General features: G+C 41.1%; 1 protein-coding gene across 1 annotated transcript; it reads right to left on the bottom strand.

Annotated features, from left to right (window-relative positions):
* Positions 1-4319: 4319 nt before the first annotated feature.
* LOC147850816 (zinc finger/BTB domain protein) lies at positions 4320-9794 on the bottom strand. Its single transcript, XM_087335446.1, has 3 exons — positions 9481-9794; positions 4825-4939; positions 4320-4659 (listed from the first exon to the last, which is right to left on the bottom strand). Exons 1-3 carry the CDS (start codon positions 9733-9735, stop codon positions 4586-4588), a joined length of 444 nt encoding a protein of 147 aa, XP_087191572.1. The 5' UTR covers positions 9736-9794; the 3' UTR covers positions 4320-4585.
* Positions 9795-17255: the final 7461 nt, after the last annotated feature.

The raw sequence follows: 17255 nt of genomic DNA, 5'->3' as shown, positions 1-17255 counted from the left end.
CCTTCATGAACCCCAACATCATTTTTGCTTTTTTACACTTGTAGCAGTGATGGTGCCACCATACAAATCTTGGACTGTTGTTGCACAACCTCCCATAATTTCCTTTCGTCACCTGTCTCTTTCTTCTAATAATATCTATGATAACTTCATGAAATTCTTTCTTCGCTATACCCAACACTTATCTTAAAGTAAATTCTACCTTACTATTTAATATTCTTGTTTCTAGTACCTTTTTGATATCCATCGTTGTTTCTATGTTTGAAGCAAGCCTAAAAAATGGGCATGTCTTCCCTTTTACTCTATCAGCTCCTTCGTCTCAGGAGCACCCTTTTCCATCTCCCTTCTCTTTTGTTCTCGTGTCTCATGTTTCTTTGCCGGATCAGCCTCCTCAACTCTCTTTCGCTTCTCTTCCACTACTACCTGTCGTGCATTCGCTTGGGCGAATGCTAATAGCGTGTCATTGGATCATTCCATCTAGTGAAGTTCCGTATTTCATCTCATGCTCTTTTTAATTCATCCACTCGAACCTTCCCTTTTCTTGCATCATCCATCACATCTTGCCAAAAGCCAGATCCACCATATGAGTCTTCTACATGCAACCCTAACGTTGCCACGGATTGTATCGGTTGAGTTGTTTCTTTCTCGGCATCTTCCATTAGCTTTTTCATTCCACCTCACCCGAAGTTGAGTTGAGGTGGTTGTCAAGTCTCTGTCAAGTGAATCTTACCATTTTGATAATAGATTTTATCATGATTAAGAGCATCCCTATGTTCTTGACAGTCTTTCTTCTTATGGTCAATACTGTCATACCACATACACCTTCGGACCATTCCACCTCCTTGCCTCGACGAAGTTGAGCTTTGTCCTAATATCAGCTTTGTCACTTTGATTGACAAGTCTTTCATGCCTTTCACCAATTCATGCAAGAGTGACTCTTCTACTTTCTTTTCCCCCATTGAGTCATTCCCCGTTTCGTCTACCTTCCTCTCAGGCAACTCCATAAACCATAACTTTCTTTTACAGAAATGGGCGCACACCCTTTTCACCTCCTCCCAGTCTTTGGTAAGTCCACTCGGAGTGTTCTGATCTTCTAGAAGCATTCTGAAGTCCTTCATGTCTTTAATATTAGTGGCTTGTAGAAACAACATTTTATCTGGCATTATTATATTTCTATCCCTAACATTTAATTGCTCAAATATTTCTGAATACTCTTTTAACACTTCCAAAACACTTAAATGTTTAACAGACTCTACCCGATCCATGAAAGCTCGCCTTGTCATCCTTGACATATCGTTGAGGTTGTATTCATTCAGTAATGCTCTTCCGAAAGATGCCCATGTCTGATGTTCCCTCTATAGCTCCTGGATCCTTTCTTGTAGCCCAATCGCAACAACTCGACTAAAGCTATTAATTTTTGCAGCTTTGTCGAAAGGCGCCCATGTCTGATGTTCCACCTGATGGATTTCTGGTTTAGAATTTCGATGTAAGTTCACAGTCTTTGCTACAATTACACTTGATAAGATTCCATGAGACATCAAAATCTCTTTCCTTAATTCCTTAATCTCATCTTGTTTCACCACAACCTCTCTTTCCATGAGACATCACTTTTATATGAGAAATATGCACGTCAGAACACAGTTTTCCTTCATTTGGTGAAGAAATGATAAGGAAACCGTGAATCTTGATACGATGCAAATTCCTCTCTCAATCTCTCTCTCGTTCTTTTTTGCCAATCTTTCGGACTTCTTGCATAGAGATCCATGTCAGAGCGCAACTTTCGTGGAATAAATCTCTTCATTTTTCAAAGAAACTATAAGGAAATATGAATTGATGTATTTATCCATTGGAATTCTATGGAAGTACGGTAGTTTTGAACATCCATTAATCTCTGTATGTTGCCTATGCAAGGTACCATTCTGTAGTGGAAGTAAAGTAGCTCTCATAGTTTATCTATGGCTGCCAGATACAAAGGTATGAGCAGACACAAACATAGTTTATAGTCATTATACTGCAACGTGAATGAGGCAAATGTTTGGTTGTGTTAAAAGAGTTACACATCGTTATGGATTCTTCACTGTTTATGGAAGCGAAAAGGAATGTAACTTAGAATCGATCATCATATTTCTCACAAGGACAACGATTCATTTTTGTGCCTGAGGATTCTCTTTACACAAACAAAGCATTCTCTTATTTTCTTTTTAAAATGTCCACAATTTTTGTGAGACGATAATGGTTTGCCAGGGTGCATCACACTAAATCACCGTTTCCCTCTGAGGGACATATGAGATCAAGCGATTTTAAATGCTAATAAAGAACATTAAACCGATCCACATTTAAGACAACATATAAGACGGGATGACCAAGTGTCTCGGAGCTGATCGATTTCGGTCACTTCGGCACCAAATGGGCTTAAGGAGTATTTAGTCCGATCAATTCGGACAATAGAGATAGCTTTGAGCACTCGGCCTTGACAATTGAACCGACTTCTGCAATCAAACCAACTGATTCAGCCTGTGTTTTCTCTCGGTCGTCATTGACTCGGCCTGTGTTTACAAGCCAATCTATCATAGCATCTCTTTGTATAACCTGTATCTTTTGTTTTATATTACAGGTCTCTCCTTAGTGTATACGCCCATTACAGGGGAGTGTCGACTACGGGTGTTTAATGGCCGTATTCACATTGTCCCTTGGACAAACTAGGTCTAGGACAATTATGTGAATATGTCAAAGTGTAGTTGCCCTAGCTCAGGTAGTATAAAATTGGCTTTGTAACCTAGCTCATAGGTTGTACCCTTCAATTATGTAAATATGTCAAAGTGCAGTTACCCTAGGTTAGTTAGTATAAAATTGGCTTTGTAACCTAGCTCATAGGTTGTACCCTTCAATTATGTAAATATGTCAAAGTGCAGTTACCCTAGCTTAGTTAGTATAAAATTGGCTTTGTAATCTAGCTCATAGGTTGTACCCTTCATTTGTTGTAACTCTGAGTTCGAATAATACAGTTACATCTTCTGTGCCATTCTTTGTCTCTCTTTCTCTCACTCTGTCCCTTTGATCTTGCTTTAACGTGTTAACTTGGTGATCTTCATCATAAGGTGTTGTTCATGTTTCTGCATTGACAGTCTCAAACTCCAACAAGAGGGACTACTCACTGCCATACGATCAAGAAAAATGACTTGACATAAAACCTTTCAATAATGGGAAACTATGACTCGAGGTGATTTGAAGTTAATCAGCAAGGGGCTCGCTAATATCCGGCCCAAGATAACTGGCGAGCTCAGGAAGATAGCACACGGCCTAAAAAGGCCACGCCATTTCAATACAACCCTAGGAGTTAGGAGGAGACGATGCGACCGACTTTTGGCCCACAACCTACCTGCAAGGAAAGAGGAGAAATGAGTGAGGCAATCAAGCCATTGCGTTATCAATGCAGGAAAGAAGGGCATTATGCTACCCATTACCTAGAGAAGGGAAAAGGCAAAGCACCGGCAGTAAACATGTTGATAACAGAAGTGGCCGACGTATAGCAAGTAACGACGTGTGGAAAGGCGAAGCTAGACAAGTGTGAAAAGGACATAGTTATAATGTAATTAAATAAAGAACTATAACTATGAAATTATTAACCTTTACAAGGGTTTCCTCATTTAACATACCTCCTCCATAGTGCTAAAGTGTAAGTGCTTGTGCTTGTGTGTGTGTGTGTGTGTGTGTCCATCTATCTATCTATCTATCTATCGCCACATGATCATTTCCATACCCTAATTGCATTGATTGCGAATTAATGGAAGAGAAGCCATGTTGGCAACTTTTCATAGTGTCACACTTCTATCGAGTGCTCATCACTTCTATCGAGTGCTCAAGTTGTGATAAAGCCTCAAATTAGTTTAGTGTTTGCTTTGGTAGTTGGTCTATCATAAGGTGCATGAGGGTGAATTTAACACACACTTACCCATCTTGCTAGCAGATTCTCGTACACGACCTTGAGGATACCAAAAGATTTTACATCTTTGGTGTTGGAGCTTTGAGCCAATGCTCAAGGCTAATGGTGGGGTTTTTCAGAAGATCCCAAAACTACGTTAGATAAAACAGTCGAGCAACAATAAAGAAAATTAGTTATCCCATGACTACATTTGACAAGTACAGGATTATATTTTGACTTCATGAAAGCTTTTAATATGGTGCTTTATGAGCATCTTTGGAGATATATGGAGGAATCCCCTCCCAAGATCAATCATGTCATTCCTTAGCAAGATGTATATTGTACATGTTCTCAAGATCAGAAACACAATGAAAATCAAGAAAATGTGCTCATGAAAATGATAAACGTGTCAAATAATTACTTCACTCATTTTCTATCGTTCATGGCAGGGGATAACACATTTGCAACAGCAATTACTTGGTATTATAAATTGTTGTCGAAGATGTATCCCTAAATTATGCAAACACAACCATTTTAATACTTGCCATGTACGTAGCACAAAATCCACAACAAGCGAAAGCAATGTCAATTTAGAGAATTAATCCTCATAATCAAGAGAGATCAATATTACATATGCAAATAAAATGACTGCAGAAAACATCCTCTTTATCTAACATGCCGTATTCGCTCCTCACGACCAAGGCCAATTGATTTCTGGGCATCTTGTATTCCTTTTGGATCTGAGCAAAGTATACCATTGAGTATTCATGAAAGAAAAAAGAATACATTATTTCTTTGTACTCAATCAAATATAATAGCTTGATTTCAAACAAGACATGCAAAGCAAAATAACACTAAATGAGTTCATTGGAATCACGTGAAATCAAACTACCCTTGACACTCACCAAAAAATTGCGTAAAAATCCGAGTAAAGAAACCAAGGTTGCGTGCAGCATTTCTTCTGAGATCCGGAGGAAGAGGCATCAGTATGGTATCCGCACTAAACACCCTTTTCAGGAACTGAAACAAAAAAGAATTAGCAATCAGTATGGCTGTTGTCTTGGTGGTTTACACTGTAGCATCGAAGAGATAAAATTGAGAGAAAGAACCCAAGTTCGATCCTCGCCATGGGCTAGGCCCTGTCTTCATAGATCGCAATTGGCCTCCCATAGACTTAAAAAGTTATCTATCTATTTATACTTTCTTTATGTGTGTATAGAAATCCTTGACACACCCGTCGGTTATTTTATTTTCCCCCAATACTCCTAGTCAACACCCAACAAAGAGAGAAGGGGATGACATGACCATATAATTGCGCAAGTAGTACATATACCTTCTCTAGAAGGGGGTTTACCCAGGGCATCTGGGTAAAAAAAGAAAAACTCAAGGGTATTTCAGAATCTTTTCCCTATACATAACAAGAGTATAAAAACACACACGTGTATAGTTCCTGAAAATAATAATAAAAGTTTGGACTTAAAATTTCTTTAAAATTTTTGAGATGAAATGATTCCTTCATTGAGAAACATTTTTGGCATGATTCCTTTGTTACATGAAGTTTTCTGTGAGATACTTGTATGAATTAGAGAAATCAAATCGTCCAAAGTTAGTAAAACAATTGTTAGATGCAATACAAACATAAGACGAATTTAACATATTATCTTTAGAATACATATTTCAAGTATTTTTTTTAAAACAATACTTTTAAAATACTTAACATATGTATTTTATGCCAAGTATTTTACAAATATGATGTAGTTGAGCAACTGGTATTTTAAGGTGTGCACGCATGCAGGTAGTCTCAGTTCTTGTTGATTTTGGACTATCACAAGATTTCTTTACATAATAAAAGCTACATTTGCACCATTCCAATAGCATTCAAGCTGTTAGTAACCTGTGTTTTTTGGCGGCGTAACATTTTTAGCATACTATGGTGCCATGATGGTAGTATGTTCTATTGAACTCAAAAGTGTAAATACATGGAACATTTTGAAATGGTAGTTTTAAAATGTCGAATACATGTTAAATACTTCAGACTTTAAAAATGTATATTATACATAAAATACACACTTTTCAGCCACCAAGTACTACACCATAAGGTTTCACTTTATTAAAGACCAATTAAAGTTCATCATTTCCCTCCTTTTTATATGCATGACCAGTCTTGAGCTTCGTAAAGAATTTTTGTATTCTAGTTGGTTGACAATAATTGACTTCCAACATATATAAAAGGAAAACCGGTAAAGAACATTTCTGAAGTCTAATAAGTTAAGCTAAAAAAATTCCCTAGGATATTATCCACAAATGCAAGGATAATTCACATGTTCTTTGGCTAATTGACAAACTTGGCATTTTATTTATAGCGATGTGTGAAGTTTGCCTGATGAAGAATACACAGCTAGAGAAAATGACAAATGTCTATCCAAACATGAAGATAAATATACTATTGTAAAAATCACTTAAGCTACCTACCAAAAGTGCCAAGTGAAGGAATTGAAAAGCTGAAAAATCATTCCTATGTACCAGTCTGGGTAGTAAGCAACAGGAAAAGCAAGGGAATCATGCATGTCTAAGACGCAAGTCCTCAAGCCCAAAAAGTCTGGGTAGTAAGCAACAGGAAAAGCTAAATTGATTGAAAAACCTTGGGATGCATGGAATAGCACAAGAAGACACCACAACAACTTTGGGTTTGATTACTGTAAGTAGCTGAGACAGAAAACAGACACCAAATTCCAATTGTGCCTTTGTGTGCACATAGGTTAATCATGAACAATGTGCCATGTTCCTATGCACGACTCGGGCCTACCTCCAAAACATAACATACTTCATCCCCAATGATAGAACTCCTACAATAACCAGAAAGAGTAAAGCACAAGTCGATAACAAGTCAAATTTTGGAGCTACAGATGTATCTCACAAGCTATACTTATTCTTCGCGAAACACTGGGATCATGCTTTGGGGTAGACAAGACCACCTTTGCTTTGACATTGCTAAATATGCTAAATACGGGCTTTGTGTTGGTTACTGGAGACATGAATGCAAGGATCGGACATATACAGGCAGAGATTTTTCACTAGAAACATAATGAAAATGCTTGTACAAAAATATATCCCAAATGGAAATGACAATTTTCTCAGTTGGGAGTAAATCCCCAAATTTGGATCACCATGCAAAGTTGTATGAATAAATTCTCTACGGGGGAAGCTAAACTAATGCATGTCTCCAATTGACCATATAAGATAAAACTATCAAGAGAACATAATATCCTCTGAAATGGAAACAAAATGATCTTAATAAAAAGACACAGGGGGGGCATAGAGAGTTATCAATGGACAGTGCATGGCAGTAAACAGGTATTCTTCATTGGCTGAAGCAATCTAGACAACCATACATGAAGGACAAAAAATTCATGAGCGGTGTGTTTCCAGAAATGTGGATCAAAGCTTTCGAGTATGAGAGCATAATGAAATGGACGAAAAACCTTGTAAATGACAAGGCTGCAGATAAACTTAACCTGTGCTCAAAAATGCTAAAATGACTGGTCTAGTGGATCAAGACACTAGAAGGAGGGAATAGACATTATCTCACCAACTATTACACAGTGTAATCATGAATGGCTTTTGAGTATAAGGCTACTCTGAAATAGATGAAAAAACTTCCAAATGACAGGACTGCAGATAAACTTCGTCTATGCTCAAAAATGCTAAAATTGCTTGCAATAGCATAAGGTTGCTTGAGGCTGGAAAGGCAACTGGATCAAGACACTATACATAGGCGGGACTAGATATTACCTCACCAACACACACACAGGGTGCACACTTGCATGGCTAAACTTCTGACAGAACCACTCAACAGCAGCTCAGTGAATGGGCAAAAAACAAGCAAGGGTGTTCTGGGACAATCAGATTTCTGACCCAAACACAGAATTATCGATCATCTCATTTGCCTGTGTGTTGTAACGGTGTGGAGTCGGCTTAAAGGGCAACCATTTGCCAATTTTTCGTAGTTTTTATGAAGGATTTCAGCACAATACCAAGGACAACTTGGAATACTAACATGCATGAGAGCAATGGTGGCCCAGTTATACCAGCAAGTAAGGTGCAGATAGAGAAATAAAGGCTTTTCTAAAGAGTATATGAGCACCATGGGAGAGAAACAAGGACGGTCCCTATTGCCTACTCCATTTGCCCAACTAAAAGAATTCATCCCATAAGCCTTAGGAAAACATGTGGAAAAACCACCCACTGGATATTTAACTTCCTTCTGCTTTATGCAGATAATGTCATACCTTTCAGATATTCTAAGCTGAGACTCTAGAAGCTTTTAAAAACAGTACATACTCTCTGTGAACATAGTTTGCCTAGTAGTCAACGTGGCTTAAACCAAAGTCATTGTGCTGATAACTGTGAAATATGGAAGTCAGCATCCCAGAGTGAACTGTGACGATCAGCCAATTCAAGGGGTTTCACGGTTTCAAAAACCTTGGGTTTGACACACTTGGACAGGTGTCTAACAAGGAGAATGGATGCCATCACAGCACACTATTATGAATTTGAGATCATGTGCTACTTGAGCACAAACCCATAGATGGGAGATTAGAGCATTCATTAGTATTTGATACATATGCAGTCAGTGCAACCTTTGACATATGGAACTGAAGTTTGATGAGGCAATGTTTCAGCAAGCTCATGGAATGAAATAAAGAAAATAATCCAAAGGAGATTCCTATGCCAGCCATTTAGGGGTTAAGAGCCCAATCCTCTACTCTGTAGCGCTTCTAGAAACTGTATGAAGGCCAATTCAGTTGAATTACACATTGAGAATGAGAACACCTCTAGAAGCCACATGGGAAATTGGGCAGTTATGACAGAAGAACCACAAAAGCGAATGTAATTCACTCCTCAGGATCCTATACATTCGGATATGGTCTGCAAGATGGCGTGTTGAAGAAACACGTGGATGTGCCCGTACAACATGAGTTAAGGTTTTATTCGGTCAAGGTTGTACTAGCTTTCAAGAACTCGTAACGACAATGGAACCATGAGTTAAGGTTTGATTCTTTGTTCGTCTCTTGGCCACAGAATCAAACTCACAGAAGTTCCAAACAATAAGATTTGGAAACAAACAAGTTAGCTTTTTTTAACTTCAGCTCTTCCTTTTATTCTTGTTATTCTATCATTTTAAAATCCTCCCTCCTACACAGAAAAAGTTCTTCGGAACAGTTGTTGGTCCCATGAGTCATGCTGGCCGGCCCCTTGTAGTTGTAAATTTCTCATCATTCATCATCATCATCATCTCTCACTCTCGCATGGGTTCCATACATAGTTCATGAAATTTAGCTTCCGAAGACAAAAGTAAAATAATACATCATCTCTTTCTCTCTCCATATATAGATAGGTAGATAGATAGATAGATAGATACACTGTGTGTATGTGTATGTGTATGTGTATGTGTATGTGTATGTGTATGTATGCATGTATGTATGGAAACTAGGAAGCAAGAAGTTTAAGAATACATAGAGACAGAGGGAGGGAGGGAGAGAGAAGAAAACAAAACGCACCCTGAAATTCTTGCTGAAGGCAATCTGGAGGCGAGGATCGGCACCGAAGCCATCGTGTTCTTCTTCATGGCGACGACGCGCCCTCTCACGCAGACGATCTCTCGGGTTCTGTTTCTGGGTGGTGGCAGGCAAATACATGGTAGATTCGGAGCCTTGGTCTTTAGTAACCCTCATCTTCAAGGGCTCCTTCTGGGGGGGCTTCTGGCGCCATGGGAGCTCTGCCCTCTGCTTCCATTCCTCTGTTTTCCTGGTCATGATGATGATGATGATGATGATGTGGTGGTGGTGGTGGTGATGACGATGATTGATGATGGGTGAGAGGATGAAGAGAGAGAGAGAGAAGAAGAAGAAGAAGAAGAAGAAGAAGAAGAAGATTGTGATGGGTGAATGGATGGGTGAGTGGATGGATAGAGAGAAGAAGAAGAAGAAGAAATTGGTGAGCTAAAACCTCTCATGTGTTTGTTGGCGTGCAAGCAAAGTGTTATGCAAGAAGACTCAAGCAAAAGGGAGGTCAAATATGACTGACCTATGAGACTAAAAATATTACATTTCACGTTATACATGTGAAAGTAAGTAGCGAATCTCAATGTTTAAGAACTTTACAAATGAATGTTGCAATCCGAGAGTGCACATTGTGGTTTTGAGAGAAATTCGTGCAATAATTGAGCTTTGGTCGAAGATGTGTGGAAAGCATGGCCGGATATGATCGAAGGTAGAGCATTGTATCAAAGTGTGATACTTGGTCTCTCGAACTTGTTTAGGGCAAAGTGTGCATAGTTGACCACTCTCATCACGTGTACCCGAACACCCCGTCTCACATCGCAGTGCATGTGAGCTAAGTCGAATGGAAGCAATGGTTCGAATGGTAAATAACTCGATGGGCTCTAACATGTATCGATGTGTATGGTTTTCTTGTTCCGCTAAGAATATGGTTTTGTAGTTAGGTGCAACATGTGTAGTATAATGTGTGAAGTGTGAGCCTCCACATTTGTCCCATCTCATGATACATTGGTGTTGCCAAAAAGCTGCATTTACAAAGGAATCTAGTGATGCATCATAAAGCAAGTGTGTTGCATCCCATCTACCAAACAAATTTTCTATATCTTGCATCTAACCGAAACGCAAAATTTTGCTTTTATACGTCTTTTGGATCTTTTTGTTTGCTTCCCATGCAATTCTAGGAAGTCAATGTGGGGGACATTTTTGAACTTACCATGGCCATGTTCTCAATGGGAAGTGATTCCATCTCAAGGAGGAGAGTATATGACATTTGTTTCTTAACTTGTAGAAGCACCAATGTCAGTGAAGTGTCGAAAAGGTAGTTCTTGAGGACCCAACACTTAATATATCCATGATTGCATTTGTCCTCAAATGCATCATATGCTCGCTTTCCCGCCTCTAAGTAGCGTGTAGCACATTCATTCCATCTATGATTTGAAGGAACTTCAAGGCCAATATATTTGAAGTTTTCCACACATTTTTCAAGTGGCTCATCATTGTACATAATGCATGGTTTATCTATTTTTTGGCTCTTCACAAGCATAATCTTTGTTTTAGAGCTATTGCCACTTAATTTAGTATACATGCAAATTTTTTCCAATGCCTTCATAAGCTTTTGTGCATCTCCTACAATATTTGCAAAAAGTACTACATCATCTGCCATATAACAAAAGCATAATGATAACATTCCCAATGGCAACTTCTTCAACACATTCTTCCTTTACAAACTTGGCAACCATTTCTTCCAATTCATCAATGCATAGACCAAATAGAGTTGGTGAGACTGGGCATCCTTGCTTAACACCAATAGTGCTATTGAAAAAATCTAAAAGTCTACCTCTCATACACAGACAACATATAACCTTCTCATATATTCAGGAAATTGCAAGCATATATTAACTTGGCACCTCGAGTTCTTCCATTCACCTCCAAAGATGCTCACAAGGTACCATATCAAAAGCTTTCTTGAAATCTATGAAGCAACAATACAAACCTTTACCATTAAGGTGACTTACTGTCACAGACGCGTAGAAGAGGCTAAATACTAAGAGAAAGCGAGAGTATAATCAAGAGAACAAGAAAGGGAGAGAGAGAGAATAGACAAGATAACAAGAACTGATATTATGCTTCCGTAACTAGTGTTGTTCACCTTGATTGTAATCAAGGTGCACCTGAGTATTTATACAAGAATGTGGAGGTATGCATGAAAGCTAGGAAACTTCTAGTGATTAACCTACAATGTAATAAGTTGAATCTTATACAATACAATAAGGTTGCCCAATAAGACCAGGAGGTCATGGGTTTAACCCCTTACATTCCATGTGGCATCCTGTCTATGATATTATCCTCCCTTTGAGGCTGTCTCCCAGGACCCGCGACTGGTTTTTGTGGATATCGTTCATGAAATGCCCGAACTGCGTCTGGGGCATGCTTGAGATGTTGTGTCAGCTCCCATGTTCCTTCGTATTGGGAATTCGGTCCCTTTGGATGGGATCCAATGGATCCAGAAGATATCCGAAAATCGGATCGGATGGATCCCGTTGGTATCCGGCCAAACATATTAGTATATGTATATGTTTCGACGTGATAATGGAGGTCACATTTGTAAATAATCCTAAAGTTATATGAGTATAAATATAACTAGGGCAATACTGTTATAGGTGTGTTAGTTGTTGCTACTATCTTGCTGGTTGTACACACATAGAGAGAGAGAGAGAGAGAGATTTTCTGTTGTAACCGTTGGTTGGCGAAGGTAGAGTTTGAGGTTGTTTCCTTTGAGTCTCACATTGTTGTACCTCTCCTCTATAGTGATCCTATTCGGAGTTACGAGAACTGTCGTGGTTTTTCCTGATTAGGGTTTTCCACGTTAATATTATGTGTCGTCTTGTTTATGCTTTCTATTTCTTCCATAGTGAGATTGGGACTCGATTGTGGCCGACACTCCTAATTTGTTTTTTTTTTCCAACAAACTAGTATTAGAGCATGGAAGATCCATTCAACGGCGTGTTCAAGCTCACCGGCTCCAACTAACCAGTGTGGAAGTCGACGATGAGGGACATGTTGGTGGTCAAAGATCTCTGGCTGCCGGTACAATTTGGAGACAAAAGATCAGATAAAGTCGATGTTGTGACCTAGGAAGTAATGCACATGAAAATGACGGCATACATTCGATGCAATAAGAACATCGTAAATCAGGTTTCGGTATTCCAGAAGATAGTGAGACACTGGTATCAAAACAACGCTAGCATGACAGAGCATTGAACGCCTTTCAAGGGCTGATAAACCAGACTACCTCGCTTGAAGTACCATTAGCCGACGAGGTACTAACATTGTTATTGTTCGGGTCCCTTCCAAATAGTTGGGAGATATTGGTTGTTACTTTGGGCAATGCCGGACTGGAACGAAAGAACCTATCCCTGGCGAGAGTGAAGTCAAGTCTGTGAAACGAAGAAGTGCGCCGGAAGGTCCGAGAGTCCGGAACCAATCCGAAGGCCTTGGTTATGGAAGACGACCATAACCGAGGAAGAGGCCAGAATCAGAGTCCCCAGAACCGGGGCAAATCGGGGATGAGGTCGAAATCAAGGTGGAGGCCCACTTGCTTTTATTGCGGAAAGCAAGGGCACTTCCAAAAGAATTGTCGACACTTCCGGAAAGCCAAAGGGGGAGCCGACATTCCAGACCGTTAGCTGACGAGGTACTAACATTGTTATTGGTCGGGTCCTTTTCAGATAGCTGGGAGACATTGGTTGTTACTTTGGGCAATGCAGGACCGGAACAAAAGAACCTATCCCTGGCGAGAGTGAAGTCAAGTTTGCTAAACGAAGAAGCCCGCCGGAAGGTCCGAGAGTCTGGAACCGATCCGAAGGCCTTGGTTACGGAAGACGACCATAACCGGGGAAGAGGCCGGAATCGAAGTCCCCAAAACCGGGACAAATCGGGGACGGGGTCGAAGTGAAGGGGGAGGCCTAGTTACTTTTATTGCGGAAAGCCGGGGCACTTCCAAAAGAATTGCCAACACTTCCGGAAAGCCAAAGGGGGAGCCAACATTCTTGTTTTGGCCATCCTCTCTAGCTCCTTAGTCGTGCTTTGTTTTTCTTCATTGGCTTCCTCCTGAATCTTCATTATTTTCTCATCATACAACGTCTTCTCATTTTATAAGCCTTCTTCTTGCTTTTTAATTATAGTTTTAGCCCCTTCTAATTCCTTCTCTTGTTGTTTAAACACTTGTATGAGCTTGTGATGCTCCTGATTCAATTTATCAAATTCTTCTTTTATCTCTTTCAATCTTCGTCCATCCTGAGCTCACACTTTATTCTCCCTATCTTTCAACTGCCTTATTTCGTCCTTTAGCTTATTAATTTCTTCTTCCAATGCTTTATTCATCTTCTTATCCTTTTCGGCTATTGCCATTTGTGCTATTAATTCTTCCAACAATATCTCATTATTATTATTAGCCATCTCATCATTTTGAACTAAAGCTTTTTAGGCCTTTTGTAGTTCCTCCTCCAAAAGCTTCACTTTTTCATTGGACTTCATCCACTCCTTAGCCAAATGTTTGGCTTCTTTCTGCATTCTCTTACTTATCTGAGTCATATTCTTTGTTGCTTTTGAGCCGTAGCCAATTCCTTGTATGCTTCAACCAATATCATATGAAGTGGTAGAATTTCTATCCCCGCTTGATTATGCTTTGTCGACCTAGTCGTTTCGGTCAATGCTTTGTTTATCATTACCCTTTCCTCATGCTCTTTTGCTAGCTAGGATGCTGCAAAAGTTGTCTGTCTACGAGCCATTCCACAAGCTCATAGCTTGTGCTGTATTGTAATATTGTGACAAACTATTGTGACAAATCCAGAAATCTCAGCATTGTATCAATTGTCATTACCGATGCTTGACCATCTACTTGTTTCCCTTTCGACTCAATTGTTTGAATGGTGGCAAGTGTGGTCTCCCCCACTGGCTTATCCAACACCACTTTGTTGGCATAAAAGGTCGACTCCTTCCAAATTTGTAAAAGAATACGTTGTGCGAAAGCGTATGCGAAACATAGAGTACATAGTTCGAAGGAACAGGACAGTTTGGTAAAACACAAAAGACGTAGAGATGGAGAGGGAGAGGGAGAGACAGAGAGAGAATACATAGAAACTCAATTCAAATAATACTCAATCTGTACATACATTGTGCTCAGTGAGCACCTTTTATACAAGCCTTGACAATAGGGCTGACACAAGTACTGACAGTACTTGACCGCTCATAAATGAGCCTACTACACTAACTCCCAAAATTATTCCTTACGAGGAATAACGCTCTAACGGCCTCTCCGGTTTTCACACCGATGCGGCCCTGTTGTGCGTACTCTTTCACGCACCCAGTCTAGGCATGGGGTTACGCGCCATATTACACACCCAATGTTGAGCTTGTCACACAACACTCCCCCTCAAGCTCAACTTGAGGTCCCACTTGCTCCACCGGATCTACGCTCCGGTTCCTTTTGGCTTCATGCCTCGCTCACGCTCCTCGACCCGTTCGATTCCGCGCGCTTCGACCCTTTCGGTCGGCTTGTCTACTCGTTCGGCCCTTCTTAGCTTCCTTGCTGTCGTGGTGTCGGCGCGTCCTTCGTTGCCCTTTTTTCCGCATGGCCTTCAGTCGATTCGGCGTATCCGAATCAAACATTCCGATTGAATCAATTCAATTCCGCTCTCATCCGAAATGGCTATCTCCAATTCGTCTCTTGTCTTTAGGCCTTTGACTACATCAGACCACGTCTTAGTCTTGGCCTTATCTCCCCCTGTTTCGACTGTCCTCAACTCCTTCTTATGCTTACAGCCCTTGCTCTTGCTTCCGTCTTCGGCTTCTTCAGCTGGTTCAAAGTCAGATTCTTCATCCGACTCCGCATCTCGGTCACTTCCGCCATGACGCTTACCTCCGTTTCTTTCATGCTCTTGTTCCTGTTTGTCTTCCTTTCTCCCCCTCAAGTTCGGCGTGTTGAGGTGACGCAACCCAAGCGCACCCGAGAAATGCCGTAACTTGTCAAGACCAAGAGGTTTCGTGAAGATGTCGGCAATCTGCCGATTAGTCGAAACATGCACCAATTCGACTTCTCCTGAAAGGACCTGCTCGCAGACAAAATGGTAATGCACCTCAATGTGCTTGGTCTGGGCGTGGAAAACGAGGTTCTTCACAAGGTGGATATTGCTGAGGTTATCACAAAAGATCGTCGTCGGATCAAACACCTCTACCTGCAGATTCTGTAATAGTCGTTTCAGCCAAATGACTTCGCACATAGCGACAGTCGCCCCTCGATATTCGGCTTCTGTGCTTGACAGTGCCACTGTCGGCTGCTTTTTGCTGCTCCACACGATCACCGCACTTCCTAACGAGAAGGCGTATCCGGATGTGGATCTACGATCACTAGCGTTTCCGGCCCAATCGGCATCCGTGTAGCCGACTAACTGTTTGGCTACGCCTGCCCGATAAAACAACGCCATGTCTTTCGTGCTGCTAACATAACACAGAATCCGTTGCGCACACTAAAAGTGTTCGGCCGTGGGCTGCGACATGAATTGACTGATTAGGCTGACTGGATAACTAAGATTCGGCCAAGTAATCATCAAATAGATAAGGCTTCCGACAATCTATCGGAACCGTGTCGGGTTGCACGCCTTCCCCGAATCTCGGCGAAGCTTTGCGTTTCTATCTAGAGGGATCGAGATGGGCTTACAATTTGCCATCCTAAACTTGAAGAGCATATTCAACGCGTAATGACGCTGGCTGATCAATACGCCTTCGGAGGTACAGATCACTTAGATCCCGAGGAAGTAATGAAGGTCTCCGAGATCCTTCATTTCAAACGATGCTGCAAGCTAAGACTTCAAGCGGCGGATTTCATCAAGGTCTGCACCAACGATCACTAAATCATCAACATACAAGAGTAGGCTGACCGGTCCATATTGACCTTGGAGAACAAATAGAGAAGAGTCCAATTTCGACGACGCAAACCCCATCCTACACAACTGTTGCGTAATCTTTGCGTTCCAAGCTCGCGGGGCTTGCTTTAGTCCGTATAAGGACTTCTTCAATCGGCAAACTGCCGAGATGTTTTGTTCGGATAGAAATTCGGGGGGTTGTACCATGTACACTTGCTCCTCAAGATCACCTTGCAGGAACGCGTTCTTTACATCCATTTGATGTAAGTGCCACCCCTTTGCCGTTGCTACGACTAGTAGGACTCGCATGGTAGTCATCTTCGCGACAGGCGCGAAGGTTTCGTCATAGTCCATGCCGTGCTTCTGCGCGTAGCCTTTCACTACCAACATGGCGTTGTATTGGTTGACCAAGCCGTCGGTGTTGTACTTGACCTTGTACACCCACCTATATCCAATCGGCTTCACACCCTTCGATGCGTCAACTAGGTTCCAGGTTTCATTCTCCAATAATGTGTGCATTTCTTCCTCCATTGCGACACGCCAGTTCGTGTCTTTCGCCGCTTTTGCGTAGCCGCCGGCTCACACACTTCCGCCACTCGCGTCATGTATGCGTGGTGGTGCACCATGTACTCAATATACCTGTATCTCTTTACGGGGTTCTTTAGGTGGGTAGATTGGCGTAATTCATGGTTACCCGATTTCACGACCTTCTCGGCTACTATCGACCTCTTCCGTGGAGGTTCTTTTTCAGTGTGCCCATAGTCATACTCACTCCGATCTGACTCGGCGCTGCCGAAGTCGTATTTCGGCATTTTCTTCTTGCCTTTTTCCTTGCACAGAAGCCGTCTCCTC

This window comes from Azolla caroliniana, unplaced genomic scaffold (assembly GCF_043228905.1).
Source record: "Azolla caroliniana isolate FFs.n. ecotype wild unplaced genomic scaffold, voAzoCaro1.0.p SCAF_20, whole genome shotgun sequence".
Classification (NCBI taxonomy): Eukaryota; Viridiplantae; Streptophyta; class Polypodiopsida; order Salviniales; family Salviniaceae; genus Azolla; species Azolla caroliniana.
Note: the sequence above shows the minus strand (reverse complement) of the source record. Positions and strands in the feature narration are given on the sequence as shown.